We start from the raw sequence: 19,733 nt of genomic DNA on the forward strand, positions 1-19,733 counted from the left end.
GTTTGGATTGGTTTCAGTTGAATCGTGGTTTGGATTGATTTTAATATCAATCAAGCCGAAAAATTTGTTTGATTTAAGTTTTAGATAAAAAATAATAAAATAAACCTAATCAAATCAATCCAAATCAATTACATTAATATAAAAATTTATGTAATGATTTGTCGTAATCGCGTATGATTTTTCTAAGATGTTGAAATATTTTATTTGATTTTTAATTTGTATTATATATTAGTTAACTTTGTATATAATCCAGTTATATTATAAATTTATTTATTGTAGATTTTAAGCCAAATAAATATAAGCATAACTCTAAAATTTTTGGGTATTATATAAGTTGTAAAATTATATAATTTGCATAAGTATTTTAATTTATGATATTTTACTTAATCATTCAAGTTCACTATCAAATGTCAATCGCTATTTTGTTCAGAGTATATCTCTTGTGAGATGGTCTCACGAATTTATCTGTGAGAGTGTCAGTCATGTCAATATTCACAATAAAAAGTAATACTCTTAGCATAAAAAATAATATTTTTTCATGGATGATCTAAATAAGAGATCCGTCTAACAAAATACGACCCGTGAGACCGTCTCACACAAGTTTTTGCCTTTTGTCCAAATTACAATATTTCATGTACTAATTTACTATGAAACACAAAACTTAAAATTAATCATCCAAATCAAAATTCATGGTCTAATTATAAATAAATCACGATTTGAAATTTTGGAAAATCGATAAATATGGTTCGGTTCGATTTTTATTTAAACCGAACCAAACCGTATTTGAACACCCATATTAAAGCTCGCAAAATTGTTAAAATTTAGTTGAAAAAACGTTCGAACATGTTTTTGTTAGGTTTGAATTCAATAATTTTGAATACAAATAAATTTTTTTGAATCACCAGTCATTTACGCCTCTAGGTATATCTTTTGAGTATCAAAATAATCTAAAGTGACATACCAACGCACAGTCCACTATTTAGGTAAGTTAGGAATTGTCAACCAAATTCATCTATTTGATAAAAATAAATTAAAATTATCAACTCAATTCATCTATATGATAAATGTATCCGGCTAAACTTTATTTATATTAGGTGTGAAAATGGCCCACATTTGGATAAGTCAAAAAATGATTAACTCAACTCATCTATTTGACAGTCAAGGACAGATTCGATGAAGTTAATGTATCGGTTTTATAAGTAAATATATAAATTTCATATATAATTCTTATTCGTAATTTGTTGCTTCTTGTTATTATTATATTTTTTCAAAGAAGTCAATCAATCAATCGATAGACTATATTTATTTATAAAATCTTTAGTTTTTTTACGTTAGACTTATTTGCATCCATTCATTTTATCCGGACCAAAATACGATACCATATGTTTAATGGTGATTGGCGATCCAAGTCACATCATTTTCAGCGGGTCCCGTAAGAAAATCGTACAACCCCACAACACGATTTTAGTTAAAATGTTGAATCTGCAAAGAACAGAAGGGAACCAAACTCGACGTGATCCAATTCTTCTTCATCATCGTATCTTCTAGATTACCAGTCCGAAAGTAGAAAAAAATCTACAACAAGAATCACCTGGACCCAAAAGCAGAATTGAAAAGATGAAAAGCAACCAAATCTAGGAAAAAGCAGAAAACTAAGGGAGAAGAGAGATTATTTCAGCCGATGCAACCGGCAAGTGGCGGTGAAAGTGGTGAGCTGAGTAGAAGTGGCGGACTCGCTAGGTTTCGCTCTGCTCCTGTGACTTGGTTAGAGGCCTTACTCGAATCCGACGAGGAACCTTCCGATGTAGTTTTGGAACTTCCTAAACCACCGTCCGACGCGGCCACCGATTTGGAGCTGCTGGATTCTACCGGAAGCGGTGAGCTGAGCAATTTCCTCAGGCAGAACAGTTCCCCGGCCGAGTTTTTGTCTCTGCTTAATAAGACAGATGGATATTTTTCGAGCTTAGGTATTCCGGCGAGCTATGATTATCCTTTGTCGACTTCGGCTAAGCGTGCTCGCCAAGGGGACACTTTGGACAAGCCGTCGCCTAAATTATCCTCTTCATCTCTAATGCCAGTAGTAAGTCTTTCGACGAAGATCTAATCAATAGGCTGATTAAATATTTTACGTATCAAAATAGTACCGTTGTCGTTATTTGGAATGCCTCACTTCAATTTGAGTTTACAAATTTTTCTATTGGATTTGGATATATATTTACTGGTGCGTGGTGAAAAGATATTGTTTTTGTATTCAAATTCTGATGTACGCGAGAGTTGAGGGGCGTAACCAAGACATGGGAAGGGACATAATTTGCATTTTCGAAAACTTAATATAAAAACTATTGTTATTCTTATTTTTCAATTGGGGAGGTTTTATGTCATTTTCGATATAGATACACGAGTATTTGAGAACACAGACTGAAAATGAGTTTATGGTTAAATGAAAGTTATTGACTTGGTTTCTTCTCTGTGGTGGATTCATTCTTCTCTTATTAATCATAGACCGAGTTTTGTGTACCGGATAATGGATATATTACGAGTGCTCTAGGCTGTAGTTCTCATGTATCTGGGCGTAGTACATACTGATTTTCTTTTTATTGGTGAAGAAGGAGGAGAATGGTGGACAAGGAGCGTTCATGTCGTTGGATGCTGAAATGGATAATCTTTTGGAGGATTCTATCATGTGTAGGGTTCGAGCAAAGCGTGGCTGTGCTACCCATCCTCGCAGCATTGCTGAGAGGGTATTTAAGTTTTCTTCGAATCTTTCCAGTTCTAGTCTGTTCAACTTTCAGAAATTCATACTGCAATTTGCTGGTTAGGTGCGACATTCTGGTAGCCATGAACTTCTCACTTATCCTAACATTTCTCCCTCTTATAATCAGATGCGAAGAACACGGATTAGTGATCGGATAAGGAAGCTGCAGGAACTTGTCCCTGATATGGATAAGGTAGTTTAGGAACAGAGATTTCTCTGTTTGTGCTAGCTTTCTCTGCACTTGATCTTACTGAAAAATCGAATAAATGAAGCTATGGTATATTGCCACCTACAATTTTTATTTGCTTATTTTAATCTTAATCTTATAAGAATGTGATAGTTATTCTTGACAAGCCTACGTCGATATCTGATTATCGTATTGTGTGATTAATCTATTAAAGTTGAACCCGTGATATCTATAAAACTCCCGACATTTTACTCTTACACATGATTTGCAAATTGCAATGCGATAGTTATAGGTTAAGATGTTCGACGGTTCCGTACTGCAATGCAATTGATGTCGATTGTAGCTTTGTGTTGAGGCATTTTTGGATCCGTAAATTAAAATTCATTTGTCTGAAGCATTTAATCATAAACATAATGATACCCATGATTAAAACCTCAGATTTAAAAACTTTAAACTAACTGGAATATCTGCTGCATTAGAAATATGAGAGAAATTTCTTAAATATGATCACTGATGACCAGAAGTCTACCGTGTGGATAGATTGGAGTCTCCCTTTTGTAATAAACCTAAGGAAGGCAGTAAAGAAAATTTTCCAGGCTTGATCTTCAAAATCTTTTTCTTTCAAAAATTCCAGCAAAATTAATATTCCTTATCATTTGTGTGAGGAAAGTGTGGGGCTAATCTTTTGTGCTTCACATTGTTACGTGTATTTTCTCCACATTAACATTTATATTATTTGCTATAATGTGCTTAAGAATTCTGGAGAAGGCAAACTTTTACTTTTGTTACATGCAGCAAACAAACACGGCAGATATGTTAGAAGAAGCAGTGACTTATGTGAAGTTCCTTCAGAAACAGATCCAGGTTATTATTTCATCGATATTATTATTCAAAAGTTATCTTCTGGTTTGATTGAACAGTTTAAAGTTGAATAATATTTGCATTAAAGATAACCATGGTTTCTACCACGATTCTGTATATGAATATTACCTGGAAAAAACTTGCTTTTAATGCAGATGAATGAATTTACCTATGATCTGTCCCAACTTTAGCCTGGATGAGATCTTAATGGTTGGATGCCTTTGTAGCGCTACAAATATTAAATATCAAAACGTCCACTTTGTATCTTCTCAAAAGGCAAAAATGGTGATGTAGTTATTACTTATTATTCTTGGAAATGGAATAATTTTGTAATCGATGTGGATTGTTTACAGGAAGATGAGGTGCTCCGCGGTCATCAATGTTATTTAATTTTGCCTATATCTGTTCATTTACATTCATGCACTTCTCTTGGCCATTCCATTTTCATCAAACAAGTACTCGTGCAATTGTTGTATGAAATTGATACGAGTTTCTTGAGTCGTATTTATATGTTCCGAGGTTCAGTATTTCATGGGTATTTGATTCCCTTATTACTTGATTTTGATTGTACTTTGCATGTGTCTAAATTTGGAAGGAACTGACGGATCATCAGAAGAACTGCAAATGCTCGTCTAAAGATTGAGAGGTGAATTTGATGTTATTTATAGGTATTAGGTAATGATATATCCACATTTCTATAATCTTTTCTAAAAGTTATTCGATGCTTTTGTATATGTAGGATTTTGCAATCTAGAAGATCGTGAGCACCTGCTTCTATTGAATTTCTATTGTCTTGTATTTTCTGTGGATTTTTAAAATATTGTATAAAGATGATTTTTTCATGTTTGCCGCGAGCTTGAGATGTTGAACTATTTGATTTTGTTCGTAACATGTTGCTAAAATTTTCAATGTCGTGCCAACAACATGGGGATATCATGTACAAGAGGCACGATGTTCAAATCCACTGTAAAACATACATAAATGGGTAACGTCTCAATTGTTAATCCAAGGGCTACGAAGAGACTGTATATTTTTCATGTAACGCAATATGAGGACATGTCACCCCTTTGTAAACTTTAGATCAAGTGTTGATACACTTATCCTATGCATAGCATCAAATCACCCAAAAATACAGTTTCAGACTTCCAGAACTGTTCCATGAAACTCTTAATGTGACAACTATGTTATTAGTAACAAATTTGTTTTTAACAAAGTGGGCAAGAGTTCTACTTTTTCTTGGAGATCTTTACCAACTAGAACGTATGGGTCGAATCTGGTCCAACCAATCATTCTTATTTTTCACGCAATTATTCGAAGGAATGTATGTTGGATCGATGGTGTTTTTCTTTGTTGATCATTGATGTAGTTCTTGGTGACATTTAATATTAATGTTATATCTTTTTTTTTAAGGAATGTATGTTGGTTCATAATTAAGCTTCTTTTTTTTTTTTTTTTTAGTTTACACATATTTTTCCATCTAACCTAATGCAAAACCTCAACCATTTGAGGTCGAATTCCACTAGAAATTTGCACAAATCTGCTCAAATTCATGACACAACGAAACCGACAGCTTGAAACAAGACATAGCATAATTCGGAACAGCAATTGCAACACTAATTTTATGAGATTTTCTTTACCTCCAGACGAAAATATTCTGAACGGCCATCCATTAATCTTTTTAAGCATTCGATCCTTAAGCATTCGTAGCAAGCACTTCAGTTGGTTCAAAAGCTTTTATAACATTTCTATATTAATTATGTGCGATACATTCTATATTTATTACATACCATGATATATATATAAGCTAATTAAATTATTCATTGACATAAAAATTCTCTATTTTTTAAAAAATAATAATGTTATTTTTCTCTTTATAATATTGCAATAATATATGTAGGTTATTACTTATAATCCTTTTTCTGAAGTGTAAATAAAATTGCTCGGACTGGACTGGTTTGCGACGCTGTTACCCGTCCACCGATATATTTTCTTGCTGTACATTTATGGTTGATGAAGGGTTCAAGCTTCCGACTGGTAGAATTCATCGTGTCCTAACAATTCCATCCCCACGTTGTGAAACCATAGACCTTGCCCTGCACTATGGCGGTGCCAGTTGAAGGCATAACCCTACGCGGAAGCTACCCACACTCACATGCTGTAGGTTGCAGACCTGCGGTGAATCTCATGAAGTTGATATCAATGTCATTCGCCCAATATCTTGACGCATTCTTTATCAATAGTGCTGGGGTATCTGGGTTGTTTTGAGTTTAGTCAATTCAAGGCTAACGCAGATAATCCGGTCTCTTCGTGATGGCATTGCAGGAGATCAAAGCAACTCTTTTTCATGGCTTCACTTCATTCATCCACCTCAAGAACATTCACGCACGTCTTTTCCGCTTTCATTTCCATCAAAACCATTATCTTTTGAATATGCTTTTGAAATCCACTTTCAAGTTCAACTTTCCAAGCTATGCTACAGCAGTCTTTAGCCAAACACACGAACCCAATATCTTTTTATACAACACCATGATAAGTGGGTTGGTCTCGAATGATTGTTTTAGTCAAGCTATCGACCTCTTCCACTCGATGCGTAAAGAAGGCTTTCTACCGAACAATTTCACTTTCCCGTTTGTGCTCAAGTCTTGCGCAAGAAAATTGGACTTTGAGTTAGGTGTGAAGGTCCATTCTCTTGTCGTGAAAGTGGGTTTTGACCGTGATGTGTTTGTGAATACCGGGCTGGTGGCTTTTTATTCTAAGGTGGAGGCTTTGCAAGATGCACAAAAGGTGTTTAATGATATTCCCGAGAAGAACGTGGTTTCTTGGACTGCAATAATGAGTGGTTACATTGGGATTGGGAAATTTAGTGAAGCCATTGGCTTATTCAGGAAGTCGTTAGAAATGGGTTCGAGGCCGGATAGTTATACACTTGTCCGGGTTTTGTCCGCATGTTCTCAATTGGGGGATTTGGGGGCCGGTGAGTGGATTCACAAGTTTATTGTGGATGCAGGAATGATAAGAAATGTGTTTGTAAATACTTCATTAGTAGACATGTATACCAAGTGCGCGAGCATGGACAAGGCTCGAGCTGTATTTGAAGATATGCCTGAAAGGGATGTTGTTTCCTGGAGTGCTGTGATTCAGGGTTATGCAGCAAATGGGCATCCAAAAGAGGCTCTAGAGATTTTTCATAGAATGCAAAAGCAGAACTTAAAACCAGATTGCTACGCCATGGTCGGGGTACTTTCTGCATGTGCCAGTCTAGGAGCTCTAGAACTCGGAGAGTGGGCTAGTGACTTGATGGAGCGGGAAGAATTTCTCTCAAATCCTGTTATGGGGACTGCCTTGATTGACATGTATGCTAAATGTGGGAAAATGTCTGTTGGTTGGGAAATTTTCAAAGAGATGAAAGAAAAGGATCTTGTTATTTTTAATGCGGTAATATCTGGTTTAGCTATGAGCGGTCACGTTAAAACAGCATTTGGTTGTTTTGTGCTAGTAGAGAAATGTGGGCTGAGGCCAGATGGAAAAACGTTTCTTGGTCTGCTTTGTGGATGCACTCATGCTGGTCTTGTCAATGATGGCCGCCATTATTTTAATGGAATGAGTTGCTTTTATTCTTTAGCTCCTACTATTGAGCATTACGGATGCATGGTTGATCTTCTCTCTCGAGCTGGTTTGTTGGATGAAGCCCATCAAATGATTAAGAATATGCCAATTAAGGCTAATGCAATTGTTTGGGGAGCTTTGTTGGGTGGTTGTCGATTGCACAAGGATATGCAATTGGCTGAACTTGTTTTGAAACAATTAATTGAGTTGGAGCCTCATAACTCGGGAAACTATGTTCTTTTATCAAATATTTACTCAGCTAATCAGAGATGGAATGAATCCGAAAGTATGAGGTCAATTATGAATGAGAGGGGCATCAGTAAAGTGCGTGCCTACAGTTGGATAGAGATAGATGGAGTTGTTCATGAGTTTCTTGTTGGCGACACTTCCCATCCTTTGTCAGATAAGATATATGCTGAACTTATTGAGCTGGACAAAAAATTGAGAGCAACTGGTTATGTTCCCACAACAGAGTTTGTGCTCTTTGACATTGAAGCTGAAGAAAAAGAGCATTTCCTGGGTTACCACAGCGAGAAGCTTGCTCTCGCATTTGGCTTGATCAGTACCAAGAAAAATACGGTCGTACGAATAGTTAAAAACCTTCGGGTATGTGGTGACTGTCACACAGTAATCAAGCTCATCTCAAAGATTACAGGTAGAGAAATTATTGTCAGGGACACCAACCGTTTCCATCATTTTATTGATGGATTATGTTCATGTAAAGATTATTGGTGAGGTATTGTAGATCCGAGCAGTTTTAGTTGTCTTACCAATTGTGCCTGTTTGGAAAATACATGGAGATCATCACTCTTCAGATTAAGAAAGAAGCTTTGGTGGGAGCAAGGCCTAAAGGCATGTATGGATCATCGATACATTGAAATCAAGAAACGAATCCAAATGGCCTTCATATATCCTTCTGTCAAATCCAAAACCCTGTGAACGAAGTTTAAGTTGATTCACTGTGCTAAGCGACACATCAATTGAGTTCAGCAGGTAATGCACATTGCAGCACCGTTCTGCATGTGAATGGTTTGTTCTCTTTATCTAGCATAAATACACTTTGAAATTCTGGACCTATTGCAGTTACACGGTGGTTCATCTTTCAGGAATGCGGGACATATAATGTCAAAGCTCGATGGGTGGATTTATCCCGCGACAAGTTGAATGGGAGGCAATTACTCAATGTTATAGGTTTAACAAAAAACTACTCCCATATTTCTACATACTTCCCAACTCATTTGGTTTCTTGGGATTCTTTCTTCTTTTTTTTTTCTTTTTTTTGAGTTGAGTTTCTTGGGAATTTTATGACCAATACGGAGATCGATTTCTCCCTCCAATAATATCTTCAGGTGGCGTATCTTTGAGACTCTGAAAGAGAGCATGCATGCCTTGAGTTTTTCAAGGATCCAAAATATGGATTTACTGATATTGCTTGATGTCCCGAAATCGACAATTTTAGTTACTTTACAAGAACTACTCCAAGGATCCAAACGTTTCACGAAGCATTTATAAATTATTATTTTTTTCAGGAAATTTATTATTTATTAGTTGATTTTTTTAGCAAAATTCGGTGACAAACATCAGTATCTTTCTTGAATTCTTGACGTCCACTAGTTGCCGAAGGTTGCGTCTGTATTTAAATTCGAAGTAAATAAGGGCCCCCGAAAGGTCGAATATCATGCATTTCAAAGATCCCGCAGTCGCTGTCCAAATACACAATGTTCAAATGCAGACACTCGTGTTTGGAGAAGATACTTTGTCCATGATGCAATTACTATGTCAGGTGTTGGAATGATAATCTTAATATTTTTTACCCAATTTATGAGGAAAAAAAATAATATCCTTAATGTTGGTTTCTAAACATTCTTTATTAACATACCCCCATGTTTTCGTTCCAATCGGATTATGATGTTTTCTTTAATATTGTAGTGAACCCATTTTTTATCAAATCTTTACCAAACGTAAATATTTGTTTTTTTGGTCACACCTACCCATAATTCATTAAGACCTTAATAAACACATAATTCGCACCAGCCATTAAATTTTAAGACTGCATTGATTTCTCCCTTTCAGTGAACCAAGAAATGAGTTAGCAAAAGTGGAAAATATTTTTCGAAAATGTAATGATAAACAAAAATGAGAAGGAGTGAATAATCATCAAATAGTCAGTAAATATATGTGTATTATATATATATATATATAATAGTTGATATTGATATAAATAAATTTTTACAGGTATTTACGCATATAAGATGATGTTGCTGAAATCGGTGATCCTAAGAAACACAAACAAGAGTGTTAGAAGGGGGGCGGAAGGTTGTTCCGGCGTAGCCCCTCCGACGCTCAAGTCAGAGAATAGAAAACTGAGAGAGTAATGTGTGTGTTGAGAGAATGTGAATATATGAATGAATTAAAAAATGAACGGAACCTGGTATTTATAGGAGAACAACAGAGTCCTAGTTTGGTAGATTTAGATCCTCAGAATCTTCGGAAGATTTGGTTAGATCTTGTACCAGATTTGGTTTGGATATTGTGCCCGATTTGATTGGATCTTTAGTGGACTTTACCTTTCTGGGCTTTGATCTCTGTGGGCTACGCGCTTAATGTCTGAGTAAGAGCTCTCGTAGATATGAACCCGCCTGCCACCAGGACCAATGGGAGCTCGGCCGAGACGTCTCCAATCGTCTCGATATCGTCTTGGAGGTCGGCTCGGCTCCATCCGGGGAGGTCGGCCATGACCTCCCGTGCTCTTCTGAGTGCTGGGCTTCCAACGAGATGTGCCATCGAGAGCGGGCCGAGCCCATCCTCCATCCGGGGGTATCATAAGAGAAAGTATACTTTACAGGAAGGATGACGAGGGAAATTAGGTCCAAACAAAGCTTTAAGTTACAGAGACTCCACATACGAGATAGATAGGAGAATAACATTGGTCAAATTTTATTTTAAAAAAATAATTTTTTCCAAATTTATTTGAATATTTTTAAATACATATGATAATTTTTTAAAAAATATTTGAGTAAAATTATTTTGATAACTAATCGTGCATAACCATATAATCTTGTCCTTTATTGTTTGTCACAAGGAGAAGCACGTCAAATTCATTAATAGGTGACGATGATGATGGAGGAGAAGGGAGCCACTGGTCCTGCAGATGTAATTCTTGACTGTCCCACGTTTCAGCTAGTCTGAGGAGGTCCCACCTATCCTCGCCCCACTTTCATCTGTCGCACTCGGCAGTCAGGAGCACACATCACGCACATTGACTGGCGTCGGCTGGACAATCCCCCCTTGTTTCCATTCGCAAATCACGCGTTTGGTAGTGATAAAGATCTCTTTCCCTTTTTTTTTTTTGGGTTTTGTTTTAAAAGCTAAGTTCGATGTTTCTTCATCTTTCTTGAGTTGTGTTGGAGTATAATTGTATGATTAGTTTGCGTCACTTTCACCTTCTGTTTTTTGGAGGAAAATGTGAGAGCTAAATAATGGTTGGTTGGACTTTTCAAAGTGGAGATGACAAAAGAAAGAGAGATTGAAGCCAAAAGCTGTGAAACAATTTGTTTTGTTTGTCATTAGTATTTTATCTCGTCTGGGTTTATTCAGAGTGGAAAGCTGAGACGACCTTAATTCAAAGATTTGAACAGACCAAAGTTTTAGCTTCTCTCTCAGGTCCGTTTCTCTACTTGCTATTTTCATCCGATGATGTCATTTATGAGAGAGCATGCAGTTCTTTGCCTGTGGTTCCTTTTTTTTGAAGGTGATGTTCATGTAAAGTTCGTTTCTTTTGTTTTCTTGTGGGACACATGAATGAAGCTGTAAAGCTTGAACTACATCATCCGAGTTTTATTCAGGTTTTTATCCATTTTGGTTTTGGAAACTCGAGGCTTTCTCTTTGGCTATCATAAATTTAACGGCTACATGTTCGATCCATTCAATTTTGACGGTATTATGATTTTGCTCATATTGGTGTTTCAGTGTTTGCATCTCTGTTTTGTCAAAATTTGTGCCTTCGTCTGAGTTTTTTTTTCTTTTACTTTATTTTTTTTTGTTTGCGATTTTTTAAGTCAAATTTTAGTATGCTAAAATTTATGATGCTTTTCCACTTCAACTGCGTAAGCTTTTTGGATAATCCACATTCCATATTGTGTTGTATTTGCCTAAATTATGCTGAACCATAATTTGCAGGGCTCTTCATGGTTCAGCTATGACTTGTCCATTGTGGTTTTGTCTCTAAATTTTGTTGGAATTCTATTAAGCTTGAGAATTTAGTTTTAGGACGCCGAAATATATGGCTGACATTGATATAAAAGTTGAGATTTGTGAAGCTAGTTCATGGATTGAAAGCAAAGAGACCACAAGTAATCATACTGTCGAGGCTGGTGATAACCCGGAAATAGATGATGTAGGCGGCAATAAATCACAAGATTCGATCATTACATCATGTACAATATCTGATGAAAATGCTTTTGAGCCAGCCTCTAATGTCAGCAAGCATAAATCAAATATCATCTTTCAGGGTAAGGTACGGTTGTGTGACGCTGGTAAGCATTCATCAGGTAAAAGAATGACAGTTTCTGAAATATCGGGAGAAAGTGAGAAAATGTCAGTGAAAGATAAATCGTCAGATACATATACTGTAGTGATTGGTGAAGGTACAAATGGCAATGAATGTTCAGAGACATGGATGACAAGATTAAGCAAAGATGGTGTCGACAAACTGGATTCGGTTGCTGCTGTATTTGATCTCAATGAAGACATCAATGAAGATGGAACTGATGAGTTTATTCAGCCTGATGTTGAAACTCTATCTTCTTGCAGTGTAATAAAAGTGGTGGCAAAAGCTGGGATTCCTAGGGGCCTACCCACGATGCCATTGAAGTTTGAAGGTGGACAGAATTGGAAAGGTTCTGCAGAAATGAGTGCTTTCCGTTCAGTTGCTCTTTCGAATATGTTTCCAAGTGAACCATGCTCCAGAAAACGGTATGGCCCACGAGGTTTTACTGGGATCGACCTCAATGTCGCTGCTGTAGAAGAACAATCTTCCACTTTACAGGAACATTTTTGTTCAGATGTAGGTTCAAAACGAGCCAAGAGTCTCGGCAATGATCTCAATTTTCTTCATGGTGAAGCCAACGGCTTAAACATGAATGCTTACACGTGTAAAGAAGCGACATCCAAGAATTTTCAGTGGCTAGGCCAAGATCATGAACCATTGGGAAACAAGACTTCAGATCATTCTACAAATCCTGGAAATCGAGAGATTGATTTCATTAGCCGTGCCTCTTTGAAAGATTCAAGTACTATGCCACAGGAGCAGGATGCAAATCTTGCTCACTCCGAACAGTATCTGGTTGCAGCCAATAATGTCCTACAACCAATGGAACTGCTGCAGAGAGTTGCTCCATGGCAGCCAAAATTGCCGTACATATCATGTACTTTACCCCCTCAAAACCATTTTTTAAAAGTTCCGTTCTCTCAAAATCATGTACCATATAGCTATCACTTTCAAGAGCATGGCAATCTTGTGCAGATCATCAACGGACCAAACACAAGAAATAGAGCAACCTTTATCCCTACTGTCGACGCCAAAGCTGTGCGAAGCATACCGACAAGTGGAATCAGAATGGTTGAAGCTGCGCCATTAATGTTTCTTACAGGAAATCCGACAGATGAACATATTAAGTCTATAAATCAAGAACCTTGGTATGCAACATTGACTAAAAGCAAGGAACCAGAAGGAGGGATAAACTATTACCAGCTTGGCTACAGACAGGACATTTGATTGCACAAATTATTTTAGTGGTTTTTGTTTCGGTTTGCTGATCCAACTTGACGTGTCATAATTGCATGGATTCAACATCGCACAAATGTATAAGATGTGCACTTCACGTTAGTCCTTTTGCTCTTACCTCATTGATTATGTTATCAGAATGCTGATTTTTCGTGCATGCCTATATTTCATTTCTGATGATAGTTATAAAATTCCCTTTATTATTTCCCTAATTATTGAAACACTGAAGATTTAGCTTTCTTACTTAGGTGGTGGATACAACTACTGTTCAAACCATGTTAAAATGACATTTTATTTGAAGTGTACTATGTTGCAACTTTTTCTACATTTATTTACAGTATAAAAGTTTTTTAGATAGATTATCATCAAATTTACTAAAGATAAAAACAATGAACAAACTTTGATTTTTTTTACGAGCTCGAGCTTTTGTGTGATCGCTCAATGAACCTAGGAAAGCAAACCTTTTATCATTGTCTTTATTTATTTGTATTCTGAATAATGTTACAGAATACCCTATTTCGAATTGGTATTCCTGGTTTTTTAACAAACCATACCGGTGAATAATCACAACTTCTCGCGCATGGAATATCCACTCGATCCATTTAAAAGAATATACAGCCCATCACAACTTCTAAATTTTATCCCATTTAAATTTAGATGATCCAAAATAATAATGTGCAAAAATGCAATTTCCAAGTTGCATTTGTAAAACAACAGGGAAGAAGCAACTGCCATATACAATAAAATATTTTACAGACAAAATCTCATCAAATAACCATCATCTCAAAATTTAACACCATGCATAATGCATTGGTTTCTTCAAAAACCAAATGTTCAAACCACTTACTTAGATGAGAAATCACTAAATCCAAGATACAAACATATCGCAATAGCAGTCAACAAGCTGGTAAGCATGACTCCAAGAAGAGCACTATCAACAAAAGCCCATTCAGAGGTTCTTTGCTTTTCCTCAAATTTCAACACTACCTCATTCTCCATCTCTTTCTGGGAATTATTCTTTCGTTTCCGGAGTAACCATCCAATCAGGTTTTGGCTTCTGGGCTTTTGGTCGTTCATTGAAACTGAAATAGTTCCCTCTTGCTTCTGTCCACAGCTACTTGCCAATCCACAGGCACAGGTTTCTGAATCTTTTGAACAGCATGTGTCACTGTCATTCGAGCATTTCGAATTTCTGTCGCTCAAATTTTCACGTGAATGAGCTTGTTCAGTGAGTATCTCGATCACGTCTCCAAAAACAGACCATCTTCCAACAGATGTTATTTTTACCATAGCGGAAGACCCCAACATGCTTCCTGGTCCAACCACCAGCACCTGAATGTATCCTTTTGTATGACCAACCTATAGCAATAAAAAAAACATAATCAGACAAAAGTGGGACCACAAATTAATACGTGAAAGTCAAAAAATGAGCTGTAAGTGAGATTGATCGATACTGAATGGGTAAAATATGTCCAAGTGCGCTCATGGCATGTGATTGTTTGCTTGATACAAGTTTAAGGATAATATTACAAGGTGAATTCCATCCGTGGCAACATCAGTAATCCATATCTGCTCAATTTTGCCTTCCATTATGACGTATGGCGTGAAGGATTCAAAGATGGTGGTCAACTCACGACTTCTTTTCTTAACTATATTACTTGGAACCTTTTTCATCCTGGCAGCGGGTGTTCCTGTTTGAGAAAATATCAAAATAAAATACATGATAACTGCGCTGCAGTTTGCAGTAGACGACAAATTTGATGAGAAGCACGTTTAAACATGGTCAAAATTTTCAGAGTCGATTAAATAAAAAACACAACGTCCCCCAATACAGAAGACGACAAATAAGTTCTAGAGCACAGACAACACTATTACTCTATTATTCATTTTCCACAAATATGGCTGTTATAAAATTGATCTATCATCCTTAAAAAAGGTAAAATATACATGCATTAGAGGGCGTGTTATCTTGATTTAGTCTTCCCTATCCAAGCTGTTGTTCGAATTAACTCAAATTTTGGAAATTATAATTTTCTGGTATGAATGAAGGAAAGTACAACTTACCTGGCCGAGGATAGAATTGCGATATGTGAACTTGAGGAAACTTGTACTCCTTGATGAGATTGATTGTCTGCTCAAAATCTTCATCAGTTTCGCCTGAGAAGCAGAACATTATATTATATAGGAACAGCATACAAATTTGGGGTGTTACTTTGGAACTGGTAATAAATTTCCAAATTTCAAACAACGGTGAAATTTTTTCCACTAAATTAGCAATAATAAAATCACATAATGATGAGAGGAATTTTTCCTGCCATCAGGGCGCTTCACCGTCATTGTTTTATCACTTTGATGGAAAGGCGTACTTGTTTTTCAATTGACCACATTATCTCGCCACAAAGGTTACATAGCTTTGAATTAAATTAGGAACACAAATAATAAACTGAACAGATCAATTCGATACATAACTAAAATGCTCCAACAAAATCGAAAACAAACCTTTTGGTAATCATACGACCAATCATTTGACCAATTACTCCAGAAATTTTCAATAAGAAATACGAAAGTTAAAACCAGGTAAAAATAATAAGCCAGGTTTAGAAATACCAGGAAATCCACATATAACATCAGTCGCTATATGCATTCCGGGAACCAGTTCAATCAATGTATCAACCACTGTCCGAAACTCACTCACAGTATACTCCCTCTTCATTGCCTGATATCCAATATAAAGAAGCAGTATATCATGATGTGGAAACGCAGGACACATTCAAACCATAGAATATACAACCTCATGAAGTTGAATAAGGAAACAAATTAAGAAATTTTATGCACTGATAAAGGAAAATAAAAGCCAGTGAACAAAATTCAACAGAAGGACAAGCATGAAAATATGGCCAAAGTAAATCTCACACTCAAGATGGAGTCACTTCCAGACTGAACAGGTACATGAAGAAAAGAATAAACACATGGGTGCCGCAAAATCTCAGCTATCTCTTTCAAGTGCTCCAGAATATATGGAGGATTGGTCATTCCAATTCGGAGCATTGTGCTTCCATCAGGCGGAAGCTCAGAGACTAATGAATTCAATAAAATTGGAAGACTAACTCCAATGTCTCGACCTGTGAATATCCAACCAAAACCATAGGCAGTTCAATATAACATTTTTCAATCATAAAACAAAAGCCATTACAGTTTTAATAGTTCTTCGGCCATAAAAAATTTCTTAATTCATGAACCAGACAAATGACAAAATTTCAACATCCACAATAGTTTGAGTCACTGGCATGAAGTCAAAGAGAGGTGATAAGTTGTGCTTCAGAAAATCCTTCGCTCTCCTATGTTCTATTAAACTTGTACAATTCACAAACATTGTATTTACTGTCAGGACTCCCTGCAAAGCATATGTCTAATGCCATATCCAACAACGCAAGCATTTGACATTTATTGAAGTGCTAAGTGGTAGCACATATGTATTTTCATTTGATCTACCATTTTTATAAGTCATAAGAAATATGATTCTACACACCATATGCACCAGTGTCTTCGCTACTTAACCAAATCTCCCTGACTCCATCAGCTATGACAGTTCTGACACGACCCACCTACAAGGTCAAAGTTGATAAAGTGTGAGACCAATTGAGAAATCATGTAAATTGGGTTGATTCTAAGCCAATTAGCTTACAAGGCTGTCAACTGTGTAGCTTCCTAAATGACCACGAGCATGCTTTGTCTTGCAATAAGTACAAGCACCTAAACAACCAACATTAATCGGAAGGATCTCAACAAACTTGTTCTTCCTCACCTGATAAAATAAAGAAATGAAAATTTTCTTACAACTGTAATAAAATTTACATGTGGACACTTCAATTAACAAGTGATTTCCTAAGATAATTCATTAAAGCATTAGAAAATATACAAAATATTAAAGCCATATTTTGAAATTTCACACCTTCGGAAGATCAATTGCTGGCAATGTCTTTCGAGTCAAGAGCCGCACCTCGTGACCTTTCAGGGTTTCTTCAACAACTTCTACCACTCGATCAATTTGCTGGACTCCAACTATACTTACTCCATCAAGCTCTTTCAAATCACGACTTCCTTGAGGCACACATCCGGCGACTACCAATGGCTTTTTTGCACTTTTACATTTTGCTATAAGTGTTTCCATGGCAGATTGACTGGGAGACTTGACTGTACAGCTGCATCAACAAAAGCAGCATGGGAACAATATGAAGATGATTCACATATGCAGTTTGAATGTTTCACACTCATACTATCTCGTAGAAACTAAAATGAGTATCTCTACCAGATTTTCACAACATGAACTGAGCAAATATTGTTGGCAAGACGGTAAGAAAAATTAATCCTTAGAACCTAGAAGATTCTTTCAAAAAAACAAAGAAGATTCTATGATATCATTGCTTCAGATACTGCATTCATACATTGAATATGACAAAATGCCACCAACAGAGAGAGTGGTAAATTACATGAGGAAAAAAGAAAAATGGATGCTAAGAAAGAGTCTCACGTGTTTATAAGCCACAGGTCAGCTTTGTCTTCATTGTCACTCAAATTATATCCAAATGCAGAGAGCTGACCAGCCATATATTCACTATCACTCTGGAAAATCAAGTTTGAAAATGCATTGACTTCAAAAGAACCCAAATTTTTCGAGTAATCTCAAGCTTTGTTCAAGGATTAGGAACTCTGAAGCTAATGACAAAAATAAAGAAGATAAAATCGTGAATTCAAGGATCATATTTCGCATTTAACTCAATAGTCAATTGGCCAATGAAATTATTCATTATGGGGAAAATTATTCTTAATTTTCCATAATATTTTTTCCGGTGACATCTGAATACCATTGCAGTAAGAGGCTCCCTTTTGACCGTCCAAGCTTCCCTTTTCCATTCACGGTTATCTTCCTTTTAACAGTGTCATGCATACCATTAAGAAGAAGTTTAATCATTCACTTTTGAAAGATTAACAGATACTATGTTTATCTTTAGCAAGAAGCCCAGAACTTATGCATTTAGATTGGTTGTCTTCTCATCAAGATTGCCCTTTTAACCTTTGATACTTCAAATTCTATTGCATACCTTATTCACGTGGCTGAGAGGCAGAGATGGTTTGTAGTACATGTTGCACTTCTTTCAGTTTTCTTCATTAGCACATTGATAACATTGGACAGTAGTAAGCTCCGGTAACAATTCATGATTTTTTTCTCTCAATGAAGATGGATTCTAATATTTCTTATAATCCACTCATCTAGGATGATTCAGTTAACATGGACCATAGTACGATAATAAAGGCCCAAATTTTACTCACTTTCAGTAAATGAACTTAAAAAACATGAACATGTATAGAGACAGATAAGCACTGGTGAAGACTGGAGAAAATGCAGAATCAGCAAATCAATTTACCTGGTTATGTGAACACCCAAAAGTCTTCAAGTAAATGCTCTGCCCATTAAAATGAAATGAAACAAGAAGTTATCAACAAAAAAATGCTCACATTTGGCTTATTTTAACATAAACTTAGAAAGACCTGAGTGCCTGGAATCTTGGAAGAATTGCATGATGTAGCATTTGAAATACTGCCGGAGATCCTATTCTTCTTTATATGCTTATGGTTAACACCGACTGCAGCGGCCACGGGAACCCGGAATCCTGGAATTTCTCCGCCGCCGCCGCCGGCCACCAGTAAATCCTCTATGTCCTCCATTTACTTCGACTGCGGTCAAAAGCTTTAGATTCCAGTGTTTAATTTGGACGAGGCAGCAACTGGGATTCGAACGAATCACTTGTGTTGCGTGTTCATATGGGCCGAATACAATGGGCCAATCAATCAAAGGCTCATGTAAAGATAGCAGTCCAGTACAATGGTTCAGTCTTATTTGTATTCTAATGCGGTGTGGGCAATGTGGGCCTGGTCCTCGGCGACAACAGTTTTTTTTTTAATTAAATAATAATAATAATAATAAAAATAATAATATATATATACATATATATATATTAAAGAATTAATTTGCTTTTAGTTTTTTTATATATAGTCTTAATTATATATATATATATATTTATTTATTTATTATTTTTGTTAATTTTTTTAATATATATATATATTTATTATTTTTGTTAATTTTTTAATATATATATATATATATATATTTATTTATTATTTTTGTTAATTTTTTTAATATATATAAAATTAAGACTATATATAAAAAAACTAAAAGCAAATTAATTCTTTAATTTGTACGCATTATAGTGAATAAAGCAATTAAATTATGATTGTTACTAATAAGAAATAAGCAAAATATAATAATAATAATAATAATAATAAGATTATTATTATTATTATTAAGGATAGCAATAAATATTAATTATAATCATCGAAACAATTTTTATGTAAAGCGGATGGGGCCCAAAATAGGAAGCATTGATGCTTAACTCGAAAACATCCCGGATCCATAGTTTCTTTCCGGATCAACCCGTTTCTCATTTCATAAAAGAAACGGGTTCTAAAACATTATATTA

The 19,733-nt window shown here is 35.9% G+C and overlaps 4 protein-coding genes across 10 annotated transcripts; 3 read left to right on the top strand and 1 right to left on the bottom strand.

Annotated features, from left to right (window-relative positions):
* The first annotated feature begins 1,448 nt into the window (after positions 1 to 1,448).
* Positions 1,449 to 4,763, top strand: LOC142533293 (transcription factor bHLH81-like). 2 transcript variants are annotated; one of them, XM_075640016.1, is made up of 6 exons: positions 1,449 to 2,080; positions 2,610 to 2,741; positions 2,883 to 2,948; positions 3,738 to 3,806; positions 4,399 to 4,449; positions 4,543 to 4,763. In XM_075640016.1, exons 1-5 carry the CDS (start codon positions 1,682 to 1,684, stop codon positions 4,444 to 4,446), a joined length of 714 nt encoding a protein of 237 aa, XP_075496131.1. In that variant the 5' UTR covers positions 1,449 to 1,681; the 3' UTR covers positions 4,447 to 4,449; positions 4,543 to 4,763. The 2 variants fall into 2 exon arrangements, with proteins under 2 accessions (XP_075496131.1, XP_075496129.1); XM_075640014.1 differs by having other exon boundaries at positions 1,463 to 2,080; positions 2,607 to 2,741.
* A 976-nt stretch (positions 4,764 to 5,739) lies between these two features.
* On the top strand, positions 5,740 to 8,953 carry LOC142533353 (putative pentatricopeptide repeat-containing protein At3g08820). 2 transcript variants are annotated; one of them, XM_075640093.1, is made up of 2 exons: positions 5,740 to 8,402; positions 8,493 to 8,953. In XM_075640093.1, exon 1 carries the CDS (start codon positions 6,114 to 6,116, stop codon positions 8,142 to 8,144), a length of 2,031 nt encoding a protein of 676 aa, XP_075496208.1. In that variant the 5' UTR covers positions 5,740 to 6,113; the 3' UTR covers positions 8,145 to 8,402; positions 8,493 to 8,953. The 2 variants fall into 2 exon arrangements, with proteins under 2 accessions (XP_075496208.1, XP_075496207.1); XM_075640092.1 differs by having other exon boundaries at positions 8,516 to 8,951.
* Positions 8,954 to 10,495: 1,542 nt separating this feature from the next.
* On the top strand, positions 10,496 to 13,351 carry LOC142533029 (uncharacterized). Of its 5 annotated transcripts, XM_075639622.1 has the most exons (3): positions 10,734 to 11,072; positions 11,589 to 12,835; positions 12,869 to 13,351. In XM_075639622.1, exons 2-3 carry the CDS (start codon positions 11,692 to 11,694, stop codon positions 13,183 to 13,185), a joined length of 1,461 nt encoding a protein of 486 aa, XP_075495737.1. In that variant the 5' UTR covers positions 10,734 to 11,072; positions 11,589 to 11,691; the 3' UTR covers positions 13,186 to 13,351. The 5 variants fall into 5 exon arrangements, with proteins under 5 accessions (XP_075495736.1, XP_075495737.1, XP_075495734.1 ...); XM_075639621.1 differs by lacking the exon at positions 10,734 to 11,072 and adding an exon at positions 10,496 to 10,725 and having other exon boundaries at positions 11,589 to 13,351; XM_075639619.1 differs by having other exon boundaries at positions 10,734 to 11,346; positions 11,589 to 13,351.
* A 562-nt stretch (positions 13,352 to 13,913) lies between these two features.
* LOC142532973 (uncharacterized) lies at positions 13,914 to 19,009 on the bottom strand. The gene is made up of 11 exons (XM_075639544.1): positions 18,745 to 19,009; positions 18,621 to 18,659; positions 17,726 to 17,817; positions 17,147 to 17,396; positions 16,880 to 16,999; positions 16,724 to 16,799; positions 16,108 to 16,316; positions 15,802 to 15,910; positions 15,259 to 15,351; positions 14,725 to 14,885; positions 13,914 to 14,553 (listed from the first exon to the last, which is right to left on the bottom strand). The coding sequence occupies exons 1-11, from the start codon at positions 18,919 to 18,921 to the stop codon at positions 14,038 to 14,040; spliced, it is 1,842 nt and encodes a 613-aa protein (XP_075495659.1). The 5' UTR covers positions 18,922 to 19,009; the 3' UTR covers positions 13,914 to 14,037.
* Between the last annotated feature and the right edge of the window lie 724 nt (positions 19,010 to 19,733).

This window comes from Primulina tabacum, chromosome 18 (assembly GCF_025594145.1).
Source record: "Primulina tabacum isolate GXHZ01 chromosome 18, ASM2559414v2, whole genome shotgun sequence".
Lineage (NCBI taxonomy): Eukaryota > Viridiplantae > Streptophyta > Magnoliopsida > Lamiales > Gesneriaceae > Primulina > Primulina tabacum.

Excerpts from the sequence above, each read along its gene's own strand:
- LOC142533029 (XM_075639621.1), top strand. The coding sequence starts at position 11,692 with ATGGCTGACATTGATATAAAAGTTGAGATTTGTGAAGCTAGTTCATGG.
- LOC142533353 (XM_075640093.1), top strand. The coding sequence starts at position 6,114 with ATGGCATTGCAGGAGATCAAAGCAACTCTTTTTCATGGCTTCACTTCA.
- LOC142532973 (XM_075639544.1), bottom strand. The coding sequence starts at position 18,921 with ATGGAGGACATAGAGGATTTACTGGTGGCCGGCGGCGGCGGCGGAGAA. Across the intron at positions 17,000-17,146 it reads CAGCAATTGATCTTCCGAAG|GTGAGGAAGAACAAGTTTGT; the intron begins GTGTGAAATTTC and ends TTATTTTATCAG. Across the intron at positions 14,886-15,258 it reads GCAATTCTATCCTCGGCCAG|GAACACCCGCTGCCAGGATG; the intron begins GTAAGTTGTACT and ends TTTCTCAAACAG.
- LOC142533293 (XM_075640014.1), top strand. The coding sequence starts at position 1,682 with ATGCAACCGGCAAGTGGCGGTGAAAGTGGTGAGCTGAGTAGAAGTGGC. Across the intron at positions 2,742-2,882 it reads CTCGCAGCATTGCTGAGAGG|ATGCGAAGAACACGGATTAG; the intron begins GTATTTAAGTTT and ends TCTTATAATCAG. Across the intron at positions 3,807-4,398 it reads TCCTTCAGAAACAGATCCAG|GAACTGACGGATCATCAGAA; the intron begins GTTATTATTTCA and ends TAAATTTGGAAG.